Below are 14,183 nucleotides of genomic sequence, written 5' to 3'. Positions count from 1 at the left end.
GGCAAAGTTTGATTCTGGATCGGAGTGTAGTTGCTGGACTTGTATTAATCCCAGCTCCCGTTGTTGCACCGATGGCCAATCCACATTATCAAGATTATACTGGCCGTTTGGAGATTTGTGAAATGGCGAGTTGGTATTCTGTGTTAAGTCTAATGCGAGCTTTAAGACAGATTCTGGCGCAACACAAATTTAAATCCAACTATGGGTTGGGTGAGGTGGGTGGGGGGGGGACAAGGGGCAGGTATATCTCCACTAGTTCCTTTTTTCTCTTATATCTTTACACACTCTTTGGCCACACTACTTTGGTTGGCTCGGGGTCCTATCTTTTCACTTTTTCCTTCTTGTGTTCTTTCATTTTCAGGTTAAAAGGTCAAAATTGAAGCTGTACAATAATTGTAAAATTTTACATGCCGAATGTTTTATTCTTGTACGATTGCTTCTAATAAATATATATATATAATTTAAAAAAAGACAGATTTCGACAGATTAATTGGACAATAAAGGACATTAGACAACAGGCTTTGGAATTTATAAAGTTATAAAGTTATAAATGGTTGGAAGATAAGGTGTCCTGATCGGGAAGATCAAAGATTTCCGGAGCATGGATATTTTGTTTGTGAAGTTTTGGGTGACTGGCTTTATCTTTTGCTGATCATAGCAAGGATGGAAAACTGCGGGATTTGTCCGCAGGCGTGTTTGCGGATACAAACAATGCGCAGAATAGTTTTAACAACATAACTACGGAGATGTTGGATCTGCTCATTCGTATGAATGAGGTGGACAACCGTAGAATTTTTGAAGCTGTGTTTCGCTTGCGTTGGCAGTAGAATCTGTCGACTCTGTGATTTAGCTTGAGAGTTTCAGATTTATGGAAATATTTTATAAGGTTTTCTAATTTGAATTTCATATTAATGTTAATTAGATGTGGTTTAAGTTGGGTTTGTTTAGTTTAGAAGATTTTATTAAAATCTTGTGTGAAATTTTTCACATAAGGTTATTGTTTTGTGTGGTATTATTCCATAAATATATTATGGGGTGATATAGAAGGGTTATAAGGTTTTCCCTTTACAAGGTATGTGAGATACTTTGGGGTATTTGTGTTTTTATAAAGGTTTTTCTCCAAAAAAAATTTAAATTTAATTAAAAAAATAAAAAATATAACAAAAGTATTAAATAAATAAATAAATAAATAGATAGATTTTTAAAAAGCTTTCAAGAGAGAGCTAGATAGGGCGCTTAAAAATAGCAAAGTCATGGGATATGGGGAGAAGGCAGGAACGGGGTACTGATTGGGGATGATCAGCCATGATCACATTGAATGGCGGTGCTAACTCGAAGGGCTAAATGGCCTACTGCACCTATTGTCTATTGTCTATTGTCTATTAGTAAGCTCACTGGTGCTCTCTTTCTTATTAATGATGTTGTGTAAATGAAAGTAGTCATGCTTAGTATTTTGTTGCATATCCTTTGCATGTAATGACTGCTTGAAGTCTGCGATTCATGGACATCACCAGTTGCTGGGTGTCTTCTCTGGTGATGCCCAGTTGATTTTGGTAAGCCTAAGGTTTGACTGATGTCTCTAACAGTTTTATTCTCGTTTCTCAGTCTCATAATGGCTTCTTTGACATTCATTGGCACAACTTTGGTCCTCATGTTGATAAACAGCAATAAAAGTTTCCAAAGGTGATGGAAAGACTGGAGGAAAGACTAGGTGCGGAGAGCTCTCTTATACCTGCATTAAGGAGGCAATTAAACACACCTGAGCAATTGCAAACACCTGTGAAGCCATGTGTCCCAAACATTATGGTGCCCTGAAATGGGGGGACTATGTATAAACACAGTTGCAATTTCTACATGGTGAAACCAAAATGTATAAAAATGGCCTCTAATAAAATCTGACAATGTGCACTTTAACTATGTGTGATTTTTTCTATTACAAATCTCAAATTGTGAAGTACAGAGGCAAATAAATAAATGATGGGTCTTTGTCCCAAACATTACGGAGGGCGCTGTAGTTTAGTTTACTTTGGAGATACAGAACGGAAACAGACCACTCAGCCCACTGAGTCCGTGCTGACCAGCGATCCCCCCGTACACCAAAACTATCCTGCACACCAGGAACAAGTTATAATTTTTACCAAAGCCAATTAACCTACAAACCTGCAGGTCTTTGGAGCGCGGGAGGAAACTAAAGCACCCGGAGAAAACCCACGCAGGTCACGGGGAGAATGCGCAAACTCCAAACAGTCAGGATCAAACCTGGGTCTATGGGGCTGTGAGGTAACAACTCTACCGCTGCGCCACCGTGCCCCCCGATGACATGGGAACATGAGCCCTAAGGGGGTGTTACGTGGCTTCAAACTGACATCGACAGTCAGAGTGACTTTGCAATAAGACTGACAGGCGTAGATGAGTGGAAAATGTGAGGATTGCTATGTTCAGTGGCGATAACAAATGCCTTGAATACCTTTTAAAGAAAAAGACTTATTGAGAAATGCTGACATTCAAAGAAGGTCCTTGTATACTGTCCATTGCTGCAAGCTAACACGCACCTTTGAACAATGGAGGGTGGGCAGTGAAATACTTTACTAATGGTCGCATTATGCTCAGAGATTCAGTGATAACATAATCACTTTGCTTTGCATCATCAGAATCGTTTGCTACAGTTGAAAAAGGGTCCCAACCTGAAATGCCTCTCTCCATACCCCTGACAGATGCTGCCTGACCTGTAGAGTTCCTCCAGGATTTTGGGTCATGCTGGGCAAAGATCCTATAGCAGCTATAAGATCTTTGATGCTGGGAACTGTTGTCCATTTTAATCAATGCAACCCAATTTTGATATGTGTAGGAAGGAACTGCAGATACAGGTTTAAACCGAAGATAGACACAAAAAGTTGGAGTAACTCAGCGGGACAGGCAGCATCTCTGGAGACAAGGAATGCATGACGTTTCGGGTCGAGACTGAGTCTGAAGAAGGGTCTTGACCCAAAATGTTCCATTCCTTTTCTCCAGAGATGCTGCCTGTCCTGCTGAGTAATGCCCCTGTCCCACTTAGGAAACCTGAATGGAAACCTCTGGAGACTTTGCGCCCCACCCAAGGTTTCCGTGCGGTTCCTGGAGGTTTTTTGTCAGGCTCCCTACCTGCTTCCATTACCTGCAACCTCCGGCAACCACCTGCAACCTCCGGGAACCGCACGGAAACCTTGGGTGGGGCGCAAAGTCTCCAGAGGTTTCCGATCAGGTTTCCTAAGTGGGACAGGGGCATTACTCCAGCTTTTTGTGTTCAATCTCCAATTTTGATATTGTCATCGACCATCAGTTTATCGGATATATGCAGTTTCTCCAATTTCTCTGTCACCACTGCATCTGCTCCCAAACATCACTGATCCTTTGCCTCCATAGTTGCTGCCTGACCTGTTGAGTTCCTCCAGCACTTTGCATGTTGCTCAAGATTCCTGCATCTGCAGTTCCTTGTGAATCCATTTGGATCCTTCCCCACCCTGTTATACAATATTATATTCCTTTTATTCTCATCGTCCCTCCTCCACCTTCTCTGCCACTGAAAACAAACTTGTTTAATCCAATTGTTTACTATTTATTTTAATGGCCTAAAGAAGGGGACAAAATGTAAGGTTTCCAAGTTTGCTAACGATACCAAAGTAAATGGAAACACTGGTTGTGATGAGGACATTGAGATTCTGCAAGAGATTAGGTGTCTGAATGAAAACCAGGCAAATGGAGTTTAATGCGGGGAAATATGATAAAACTTCAATAAGAGGAATGAAAGGGTGGCTGATTATCGAAATGCAGGGAGCCTGCAAATGAGGCGTCTAGGAGTTCTAGTCTATGAGTCCCAAACGGAATTAGCAGTCCTGGAGGAACCTAATGGGTCGGGCAGCATCTGTGGAGGGAAATGGACCTTCGACCTCCTGGCAACCCACTAGGACCTCCTGGCGACCCACCTACGGCACGAGAATTCTCGCTACTCTCCATGGCAGCTCATTCAAGTCGCCGCTAATTTTTCAACATGTTGAAAAATTCATGGCAACCATAATGAGACTAGTTCCCAGAATGCGGGAACTCCTCGCGACCATTAAGGCGTCTGCATAGTCTCCTGCAGTCACCTAAACAGTCGCCTAAGTGGGACAGGCCCATTAGGGCAAAGGGATATGGGGAAAAAGTTGGAACGAGGTACTGATTGTGGATGATCAGCCATGATCATGTTGAATGGCTCGAAGGGCCGAATGGCCTACTCCTCCACCTATTTTCTATGTTTCTATGAACTCGATGGGTCAGGCAGTGTTTGTGGAGGGATATTTACAGAAAATAGCTTGTTCGGAATACTCACCACCCTCTGTGTGAAAGAGTTGCCCCTCAGGTTCCTATTAAATCTTTCCCCCTCACCTAAACCCTATGCCCTTGAGTTCGTGATTCCCAGCCTTTGGAAAAGTCTGTGCATTCATCGTATCAATGCCATTCGCGATTTTACACCTCTTTAAGGTCACAAGAAATTACAGATGCTGGGTCCTGAGCAAAGAACAAAATGCTGGAGGAACTCAGCGGGTCAGGCAGAATCAATGGTGGATAATGGTACGCATGTGTGCACGCGTGTGTTAAATATATATGATCCGTATATATGTGTAATGTGAGTATATACACCCACACTGAACTTTTTTCTCTCCTTCATTATATTTTTTAGTGTACTATGTTTACATATTCTGGTGCTGCTGCAAGTAAGAGTTTCATTGTTCTATCTGGGACATATGACAATAAAACACTCACATTTCCAATGAGTCCAAACTGGAGAACCCACTGACTTTTATTGACTTCAGCTCATGGTCACCTGGAACACAGGGGAATTGACCAGGAGTCTGAAGAAGGGTTTCGTGCCGAAACGTTGCCTATTTCCTTCGCTCCATAGATGCTGCTGCACCCGCTGAGCTTCTCCAGCATTTCTGTGTACCTTCGATCTTCCAGCATCTGCAGTTCCTTCTTGAACACGAATTGACCAGGAAACAGGGGGAGGGGAAACAAGCAGGTGTCATATTCAAATTTTCTCAAATTGTTCTTGGGGGTGGTACCTGGAATCCCTTTAAATTGCACAGGACTCTCAGAACTAAAGCTACTACCAATAGGTCGTGTCTTCTTGCTACCTGAGAGCTTCCCAGCACAGAGAAATGGCTTCAGTTCTACCTGCGCTCCTCCTGGGCTTATTTATTCAATATGCACCAACCTACTCCCAGATGTCACCCTGCAAGATTGCTAATGCAACAATGGGAGGTGACTTCAATTTGACTATCTATCCAATGTACTACAAGATATACACGCATTACAATGGTGAGTCAATGTTTAATCTTATCATGGGCGCAGCCTGATCTTTTATACAGTCTTTAGCTTTAAGTTTGCAGAATTGCTTTAAAATGATTTTAGTCAGCAGAGTTTCCATTTAAAATCGCAAAATGTTGTTGGCAGTGTTTTGGGTTTAGTTGCAAATCCACGTTGCTTTTGCATGAAGCTTTATTAATGTTTGGGGACTGAGGCGCAGCAGGTTTGGCAACACAGCGTGTACATATGGGGATGGATAAATGGAGATCCCTCTCGGTTCTCCCTCCCCTGACTCTCAGTCTGAAGAAGGTGCCTCGAGGCGAACCATCACCTCTTCCTTTTCTCCAGAGTTGCTGCCTGACCCGCTGGGTTACTCCAGCTTTTTGTGTCTGTCTTCTGGAGGTGGATACATCTCTGCGAACTCCAAAATTTGGTTCAGCCACAAACCTGTTACGTTAAATAGGGAATCTTCCCGATATTTCAAAAGTTGTGAGAATCGGAATTCAAACGATGCTTGGTCACTGACCTCTTAGCGAGATCCAACGGCGTACCTGTCCTGGAGTGTAATTACACCAGTTAATTGCCACCCCCTTCCTTTGTACAGAGAGAGAGCACACGAGGCTTTAGATATTTCATAGATATTCAAATGTCCTGCAGTTTTTGGTCACCTTTCCCTTTGTTCCTTCTGATCTGTGCATTTAACAGCACATGAATTGGGAGCAGTTCAGTCTCCAGTAGAGGGAAGGAAGTATAACTATTTATACTGTTCCGTCAGGGACTGGATTGTTTTTAGTGTTATTATGTGTGTAATGTTTTAAATTTCATGTGCGATGCTCCGCTATTCCCTGGGAAACGTCTTTTCATTTTGCACTGTACAACTGTTGCTTGCAAGATGACAATAAAGGTTGATTGATTGATTGATTGATTGATTGAAGGGGCTTTACTGATAAACATATCTGTACATGAAAGGACACAGGCAGCATCTCTGGAGAAAATACTTAGGCGACAGAGCCCTTCTTCAGGCCCGAAACATCGCCTATCCTTGTTCTCCAGAGGTGCTGCCTGACCCGCTGAGTTACTCCAGCACTTTGTATCCTTTTATTTTTGCAAACCAGCACCTGGCAGTTCCTTGAATTCTTCCAGGGGTAGAAATGTCGCAAACTAATGATTTTGTGATAAATGTAGAAGCAAAAAAAAGTCTTAAAAGGCTGCGTGTTTGGTGTGACATTCCCACACCTCAGGGACCTGGTTCGATCCTGACCAGGCAGGGTGTGTCCATGTGGAATTTGAACAATTCCCCTGTGAATGCTCAGGTTTCACACAGGTGGTTTATTCCCACGTCCCAAAGGTGGCCTTGCAGGTTAACTGTCCACGGTGAAACACCCCTTAATGGCGGAAAGATTCGACGGGGAAGGAGGATAAACATGTGGCAGAGGTGCAGAAAGGAAAGGAGGCGGGGTCTCGGACTGATAGTATTGCTCTTCCGTGAGGCGACATGAACATAATGAACCGAATGGCCTCGTTCCACGTCATTATAAGCAGAGGATGAAAGTGAATCCATTTAAATCCTGTGCCCAGCGAACAGTGACCACATCACTAGCTCAGCAATGTCTTAGCCCCTTCCCCAAACTCCAAACCGGCTTCTAGGAAAGGAGTGAGAGAACAATTTTGGTCTCCTCCTTTTGTTCCTTCTGATCTGTACATTTAACAGCGCAGGAATTGGGAGCGGTTTTGTCCCTAGTAGGGGGAGGGGGCTTTGCTGATAAACATATCTGTACAAGGAAGGACACAAAGTGCTGGAGTAACTCAGCAGGTCAGGCAGCATCTCTGGACAATATGGATACGTGACATTTCGGGTTAGAACACTTCTTCAAACCCGGAACGTCACCTATCCATGTTCTCCAGAGATGCTGCCTGACGTGCTGAGTTACTCCAGCACTTTGTGTCTTTCTTTTGCAAACTAGCACCTGACAGTTCCTTGTTGGGGATGTTCCTGATTGGGGATGATCAGCTATGATCACATTGAATGGCGGTGCTGGCTCGAAGGGCCGAATGGCCTACTCCTGCTCCAAATGTCTATTGTCTATTGTGTGTACATAAATGGGAGCTCCCTCGATCGGGCAGATTGGACTTTGCCGGCTTCATCTTGCACTAAACGTTATTCCCTTATCATATATCTACACTCTGTAAATGGCACGATTGTAATCATGCCATTTACAGAGTGTAGATAGCACGCAATAAAAGCTTGTGGGTTATGCAAAAACACAAAGAACTTTAGCACAGGGGACGTGTCCAAAACACAATGCTTTCAGAGTGTGGACTTTGCTATGTAAAGGAATGATTCTGGTTTCAATATTTATTTCGCTATTTTAGTATTACAATAGACAATAGGTGCAGGAATAGGCCATTCGGCCCTTTGAGCCAGCACCGCCATTCAATGTGATCATGGCTGATCATCCCCAATCAGTACCCCGTTCCTGCCTTCTCCCCATATCCCCTGACTCCGCTATCTTTAAGAGCCCTATCTAGCTCTCTCTTGAAAGCATCCAGAGAACCTGCCTCCACCGCCCTCTGAGGCAGAGAATTACTTTCCAATTTTCTTCCTCCTCTAGTTTCCACCCACAGCTAATCCCCCGATTTATGACACAGATTGGTCGCGGGAACATGTTTTGTTCAGCGCAAATTCATGAGACAAATATCCATCGCCATGGCATTGTGGTATTAAAAGGTAGTAAGCAAGCAGCAGCTGGGTTGTTGGATAACCAGGTGGGATGGATCATTGCTAGCTAGGGGAAGGTGACAACGAGGCACACAATGTAACATTTAATCAGGAGGACAGTAAGACTGGTCGGAGAACTAGGATGGGGGAGGGATGGAGAGAGAGGGAAAGCAAGGGTTACTGGACTGCACTGGTCTGGAGAGTAAAAGCCTGTGTATTGTACTGCGTGCACATACACAGTGTGTAGGTTTGGAAGATACGTTGGATGGGGCAAGTGCCACGACACACAGTTTAACGGATTACATAATCAAATTAAATTGGAGGACGTGCAGCAGGCCAGGTGATGCATCTGACGTTTGCAGGAGCTGCTGGAATCTAATGGGTCACAGCAGCCACATCAGTGGCACAAACACCATTGGCTCAGATGAGCTGAAGTCCATGTTTGGGACACTATGATACAGCAAGGATAGGGGGAGTTACCAGGAAGAGGCAGTAACGCCCATTAGATTAAGTACTGTAGAACTGGTTTTAGTTTAGTTTAGAGACACAGCACAGAAACTGGCCCTTCGGCCCACCGAGTCCGTGCCGACCAACAATCCCCACACACCGAGCACTATCGTACACACTGGGGACAATTTACAATACATGATTACAATCGATCCATTTACAGTGTAGAGATTTAAATGTGTGCAGTGAATGTAACATGTGATTGTCGATATGCTTCTGTGGGTAGCACGCGAATAGTCGCCTGGGTTGGAGGTCCAGTAATCTGAGTCCATGTGAAAACAAATGACTTTGGACAAAGAAGGTTCTGGCAAAGGATTTGATCCAAATTGAAAGGCAGAACTACTAAAGCTATGAATTATTACCTGAGCTAGGTACAAATTTCTATACAGTAAATAAGATCCGAGAGTTGATTTTGCGGTGAGGAAGGGAAAGGTTTCATTTTGTGAGCTGTACTGGAGAATGTGGAGCTGTTCTCATGGGATGCCTTGACTTGAATCAGGCTGGGATGAATGGCCGGTGAAGCAACTGAACAGGACTACAAAGATATACGCCAAAAGGCATACGGTTGCAGCTTCTAATGAGGGGGGTGGGGAGGATTTAGAAAGGTTAAAAGTAAGGACACATTAAGAAGAGTAGTGAATTGAGCAGTTTGTTTTTTGCTTACAGAATAATGAAAGGCATAGATAGAGTGGATGTGGAAAGGATGTTTCCACTGGTGGGAGAGTCTAGGACCAGAGGTCACAGCCTCAGAATTAAAGGGCGCTCTTTTAGAAAGGAGGTGAGGAGGAACTTCTTTAGTCAGAGGGCAGTTAGTCTGTGGAACTCATTGCCACAGAGGGCTGTGGAGGCCAAGTCAGTGGATATTTTTAAGGCAGAGATGGACAAATACTTGATTAGAACGGGTGTCAAGGGTTCTGGGGAGAAGGCAGGAGAACAGGATTAGGAGGCAGAGGTCAGCCATGATTGAATGGCGGAGCAGGTTCGATGGGCCGAATGGCCCTAATCCTACTCCTGTATCTTGTGAACCTGTGGGTGATGGTCACCAAAGTCCATCAGGAAAGGACAGAACACGCAAACACAGAGATTAACAATTTTACCCCAAAACATCAAAAGAGTCAAGAGTGTTTTATTGTCAAATATCCCAGAAAGCACAACAGAATATGTAAACATAGTACACTGTAAACAAAATAATAAACGAGAATAAAATTCAGTGTGTGTATGTATAAACATAAATATATGTACATATACACAACTTCATCTGCCCATTTCCCTCCACAGATTTTAGTTTAGTTTAGTTTAGGCTAGCGGAATCAAGGGGATATGGGGAGAAGGCAGGAACGGGGTACTGATTGTGGATGATCAGACATGATCACATTGAATGGCGGTGCTGGCTCGAAGGGCCGAATGGCCTACTCCTGCGTCTATCGTCTATGTATCTATGTACCTCCGAGAAAACCCACGGGGGTCACGTGAAGAACGCACAAACTCCGTACAGGCAGCACCCGTAGTCGGGATCGAACCCGGGTCTCTGGCGCTGCAAGCGCTGTTGGGCAGCAACTCTACCGCTGTGCCACCGTGCCGCCCAAAGCATTTGGAGCAAGATGAGAGAACTAATGGCAAAGAAAATAAATGACTGAAGTGATTCTTCTTACCGAGTCCACACACAAGATTAGAAGTTGTTCAGCCAGAGCATCTGCATACAATGGTGTCTGTCTTGTCGCTTCTTGTGCGTGGTGGTGGAAAGATTGGTGGAAACAGGGCCGCAAGGTGAACGCTCGTTCCTTGACCCCCACTACATTATTACATCTTATTTGTCTTTCTTGACTCAGATTTACCCAGAGAGGTCTCCCCATGTTCAACTCTGTTTTTGGCAAAGTTTTAAATATTTTCCTTTGATTATTTTTCTTTTCAAGGTTTCTTTAAACTTTTATGAGCATTGGGGAACTACCTTTAAACATATGACAGGAGACAAGAAATGGCTGATGTTTAAAGAATTCATTTATCAGTTTATAACAAATATAGATCCAGATAGGGAGCAAAAATGGTGCAGCCATTGTCAACGAGAGTTCATTGCTGGAAGTTGAGGTAAATAAGGGACACGGGGTTAGTGCAGGAAAGTGGTGTTGGGAAGGGAAGGACAGTGGGTTCAAGGGAAAAGCACAAAGTGCTGGAGTAGCTCAACGGGGCTGGCAGCATCCATGGAGGGAATGGCCAGCCAATGTTTCATTGAAACATAGACAATAGGTGCAGGAGTAGGCCATTCGGCCCTTCGAGCCAGCGCCACCATTCAATATGATCATAGATGAACATCCAAAATCAGTTTCCCCCGTTCCTGCTCTCTCCCCTTATCCCTTGATTCTGTTAGCCCTAAGAGCTAAATCTAACTCTCTCTTGAATACATCAAGAGGTCAAGTCGGGACCCTTCTTTAAATCTGATTGGAGGAGGTGGGAGAAGGCTTGGAAAAGATAGGTGAGGGTGGGACAAAGCCTGGTAAACGATAGGGGAATGCAGGTGTGTGTGTGTGTGTGTGTGGGGGGGGGGGGGGGGGGGGAGTTGATTAGCAGGTGGGTGGAATCCATGACCAAGGCTGGAGGTGAAAACTGAGACAAAAGAGTGATCAAGTGTTGGCTGTGTTGGGGATTACATGGGCAATAAAGACCTGCATCGCTATAGTAACCTTTGTGAAGCGACGATAATGTCAAAGCACCCTATACTCAAAAACGTGTGTAAATAGACGTGGCTTGTAAAGTCTAAGTGTGGATGTGAAAAGCCAGGATAATCAGTAGAAATAATTAAATTAAATGAGAGGTTTCACACTGAAGGGTTTGCCACACTGCTTGGGTGGCATTTGGATTTGAGAGAACCAACCCATTACCAACTAGTGGTCCGGACCTATCATTTACCTCATTGGAGACCCTCAAATTATCTTTAACTGGACTTTATCTTGCGCTGAGTGTCATTCCCTTGATCCTGCATCTGTACATTGTGGACAGCTTGATTGTAATCGTGTACAGTCTTTCCACTGACTGGATAGCACACAATTAAAAAGCTTTTCACTCTACCTCGGTACACGTGGCAACAATAAACTAAACTAAAATCAGAAGAAGGGTCTCGACCCGAAATGTCATCCAATCCTTCTCGCCAGAGATGCAGCCTGACCCGCTGAGTTACTCCAGCATTGTCCCAGCGCCGGGGGGTTCTTGCGGAGACGGGGTGCCCGTGACCTGCAGTGTAGCCGCCATTGGTCTCTCCCCATCTCTTCCCATCGCCTCTCCCTCTATCCTCCCCCACCCTCCCTCCTCACCTCCCCCATTTCCCCCACTCTCCCTACCCCCTCCTCTCCTTCAATCCCCCCACTCTCCCTCCTCACCTCCCCAGGACCTCGATGTAAACCACCGCCGGCCACGTTTTATCCACCATGTCGGCGATGAAGCTGTACTTGAGGCGGGGGGGATGGGACGGGCCGAGCGGCCTGGTGCCGGGGGAGGGAGAGGCCGAGGCTGCGGCATAGTCCTTGCCCCGGGTCCCGCTCCTCTACCTCCCCGCGGCCCCCCCCCCCCCCCTCCAGACCCAGCCCCAGCCTCGCCTTTACCTGCAGACAGGCATCGCTCTGTAGGAAGGAACTGCAGATGCTGGTTTACACAACGTTGGACACAACGTGCTGGAGTAACTCAGCGGGACAGGCAGCATCTTTGGAGAAAAGGAATAGGTGACGTTTCGGGTCGAGACCCTTCTCCAGAGATGTTGCCTGGCCCGCTGAGTTACTGCAGCATTTTGTGGGTATCCCCGTGGACGGCTGGTGCTCGGCTTCCGACGGCCACTGGATAAGGCGAGAGGCGCAGCTAACGGTCCCCGGCTCGTCGGGGAACAGGTTCCTCGGGAGTTGGAGCAGAGTTGAGCTGGAGTTAGCGCTGGCTGAAAGCCTGGGGCACACCCGGACAGGAGGGGACAGGAGGGTGGGGACGGGGACGGTAGTGAGATCACCCATTCGCACTTGGTCTACATTATCTACCTCCAGTAGCAATTCAACAGAGTTTGCAGCGCCGGATACCCGGGTTCGTTCCTGACTACGGATGAAACGCAGGTGCACGGGCTGAGCTGCCGAGAATGTTTATCGCGAATGACCTATGACCTGGGCATGCGCAGTCGGAATACCGAACTCGCTTATTGACATTCAATGTGCTTCTACTCCACAGCCTTGCACCCATGTGGGAAATATTAACTTTTCTTTTCACTTTCCCAGTCACGGTTATGGGATTTGGCGAGAACGCAACGATTGTACTGTCCAGTCACTTCAACGGATCGGCCGTGGGGAAGTGGATAAACAATGCAACAGATTGTGATGGATTCAAGGGGATAAGGAGCACATATGCAATGGAACAATGGGTTTCACCTTTCAACATCAGCGATTATGTTAACATCAGGTATTGTCTAATCTTCCCATGTGACGGTGGTAGTCAAATATAATAGAGGCATTTAGTTTAGCTTAGTTTTAGAGATACGGCACGGAAACAGGCCCTTCGGCCCGCCGAGTCCATGCCGACCAGTGATCCCCACCCACTAACGCTACCCTAGGCACACCAGGGACAATTTACACTTATACCAAGCCAATTAACCTACAGACCTGTACGTCTTTGGAGTGTGGGAGGAAACCAGAGATCTCGGAGAAAACCCAGGTGGTCACGGGGAGTGTGGACAAACTGTGAGAAAGGACTTTTAACATTAATGTGTTTCTATCTTTGTCCAGGGCATTCGTGTACATGATGAATGGAACTTATGTCAAGAACATAGCCCTCAAGCAAAGTAGGATTTATTTTCATTTTCAATCAAGTAATTGAGCGTTATAGCATGATCAACAATGTTTTATGGTTATTTGAACCGCACTTGCTTATGTTTATTTAAGGGATGATAATATTATAGAATTTACCAGCTTTCTCCCTCTCTCCTGCCCTGGCAGAAAAATTCAGGCAGTAAATGCATTTCCTTTCCTGTCCCACGTCACGCAGTGCAGAGGAACAACGCTTTCTCTTTAAACCTGATGAAGGGCCCCGACACCAACATTCACCTGTCCATTTCCTCCACAGATGCTACCTGACCCACCGAGTCCCTCTGCCATGTTGTGTTTTGCTGAAGGTTCCTTTATATGCAGCACGCGATGATTGATTGATTTATTGATTGATCGAAAGATACAGCATGGAAACAGGCCCTTCGGCCCAATGAGTCCATGCGACCATCGATCACCCGTTCACACTAGCTCTATGTTATCCCACTTCCACGTCCGCTCCCTGCACACTAAGGGCAATTTAAAGGGGCCAATCAACGTACAAAACCTCGCGTCTTTGGGATGTGAGGGGAGATTGGAGCACCCAAAGGAAACCCATGTGGTCACAAGGAGAACATGCAAACTCCAAACACGTTGAGAGATACAGCGCGGAAACAGGCCCCCCAAGTCCGCGCCGACCAGCGATCACCCCGTACACTCGCACTATCCTACACACTAGGGGAAATTTACAATTTTTTTTAACCAAATCCATTAACCAACAAACCTGTATAATGTCTTTGGAGTGTGGGAGGAAACCGGAGCTCCCAAAGAGAACCCATGTGGTCACAGGGAGAACGTACAAACTCCGT

At 45.5% G+C, this 14,183-nt stretch overlaps 1 protein-coding gene across 3 annotated transcripts in view; it reads left to right on the top strand.

Annotated features, from left to right (window-relative positions):
* Positions 1 to 5,100: 5,100 nt before the first annotated feature.
* Positions 5,101 to 14,183, top strand: part of LOC116991281 (integumentary mucin A.1-like) — a 75,169-nt gene continuing 66,086 nt past the window's right edge. For all 3 annotated transcript variants that reach the window (XM_033049775.1, XM_033049776.1, XM_033049777.1), the window contains exons 1-3: positions 5,101 to 5,337; positions 12,796 to 12,976; positions 13,300 to 13,355. In XM_033049775.1, the coding sequence (XP_032905666.1) occupies positions 5,178 to 5,337; positions 12,796 to 12,976; positions 13,300 to 13,355 (397 nt within the window). In that variant the 5' untranslated portion in view covers positions 5,101 to 5,177. The remainder of the gene's footprint in view (positions 5,338 to 12,795; positions 12,977 to 13,299; positions 13,356 to 14,183) is intronic.

This window comes from Amblyraja radiata, chromosome 33 (assembly GCF_010909765.2).
Source record: "Amblyraja radiata isolate CabotCenter1 chromosome 33, sAmbRad1.1.pri, whole genome shotgun sequence".
Taxonomy (NCBI): Eukaryota; Metazoa; Chordata; class Chondrichthyes; order Rajiformes; family Rajidae; genus Amblyraja; species Amblyraja radiata.
The sequence above is the reverse complement of the archived record's forward strand: the minus strand, read 5'-3'. Positions and strand labels throughout refer to the sequence as shown.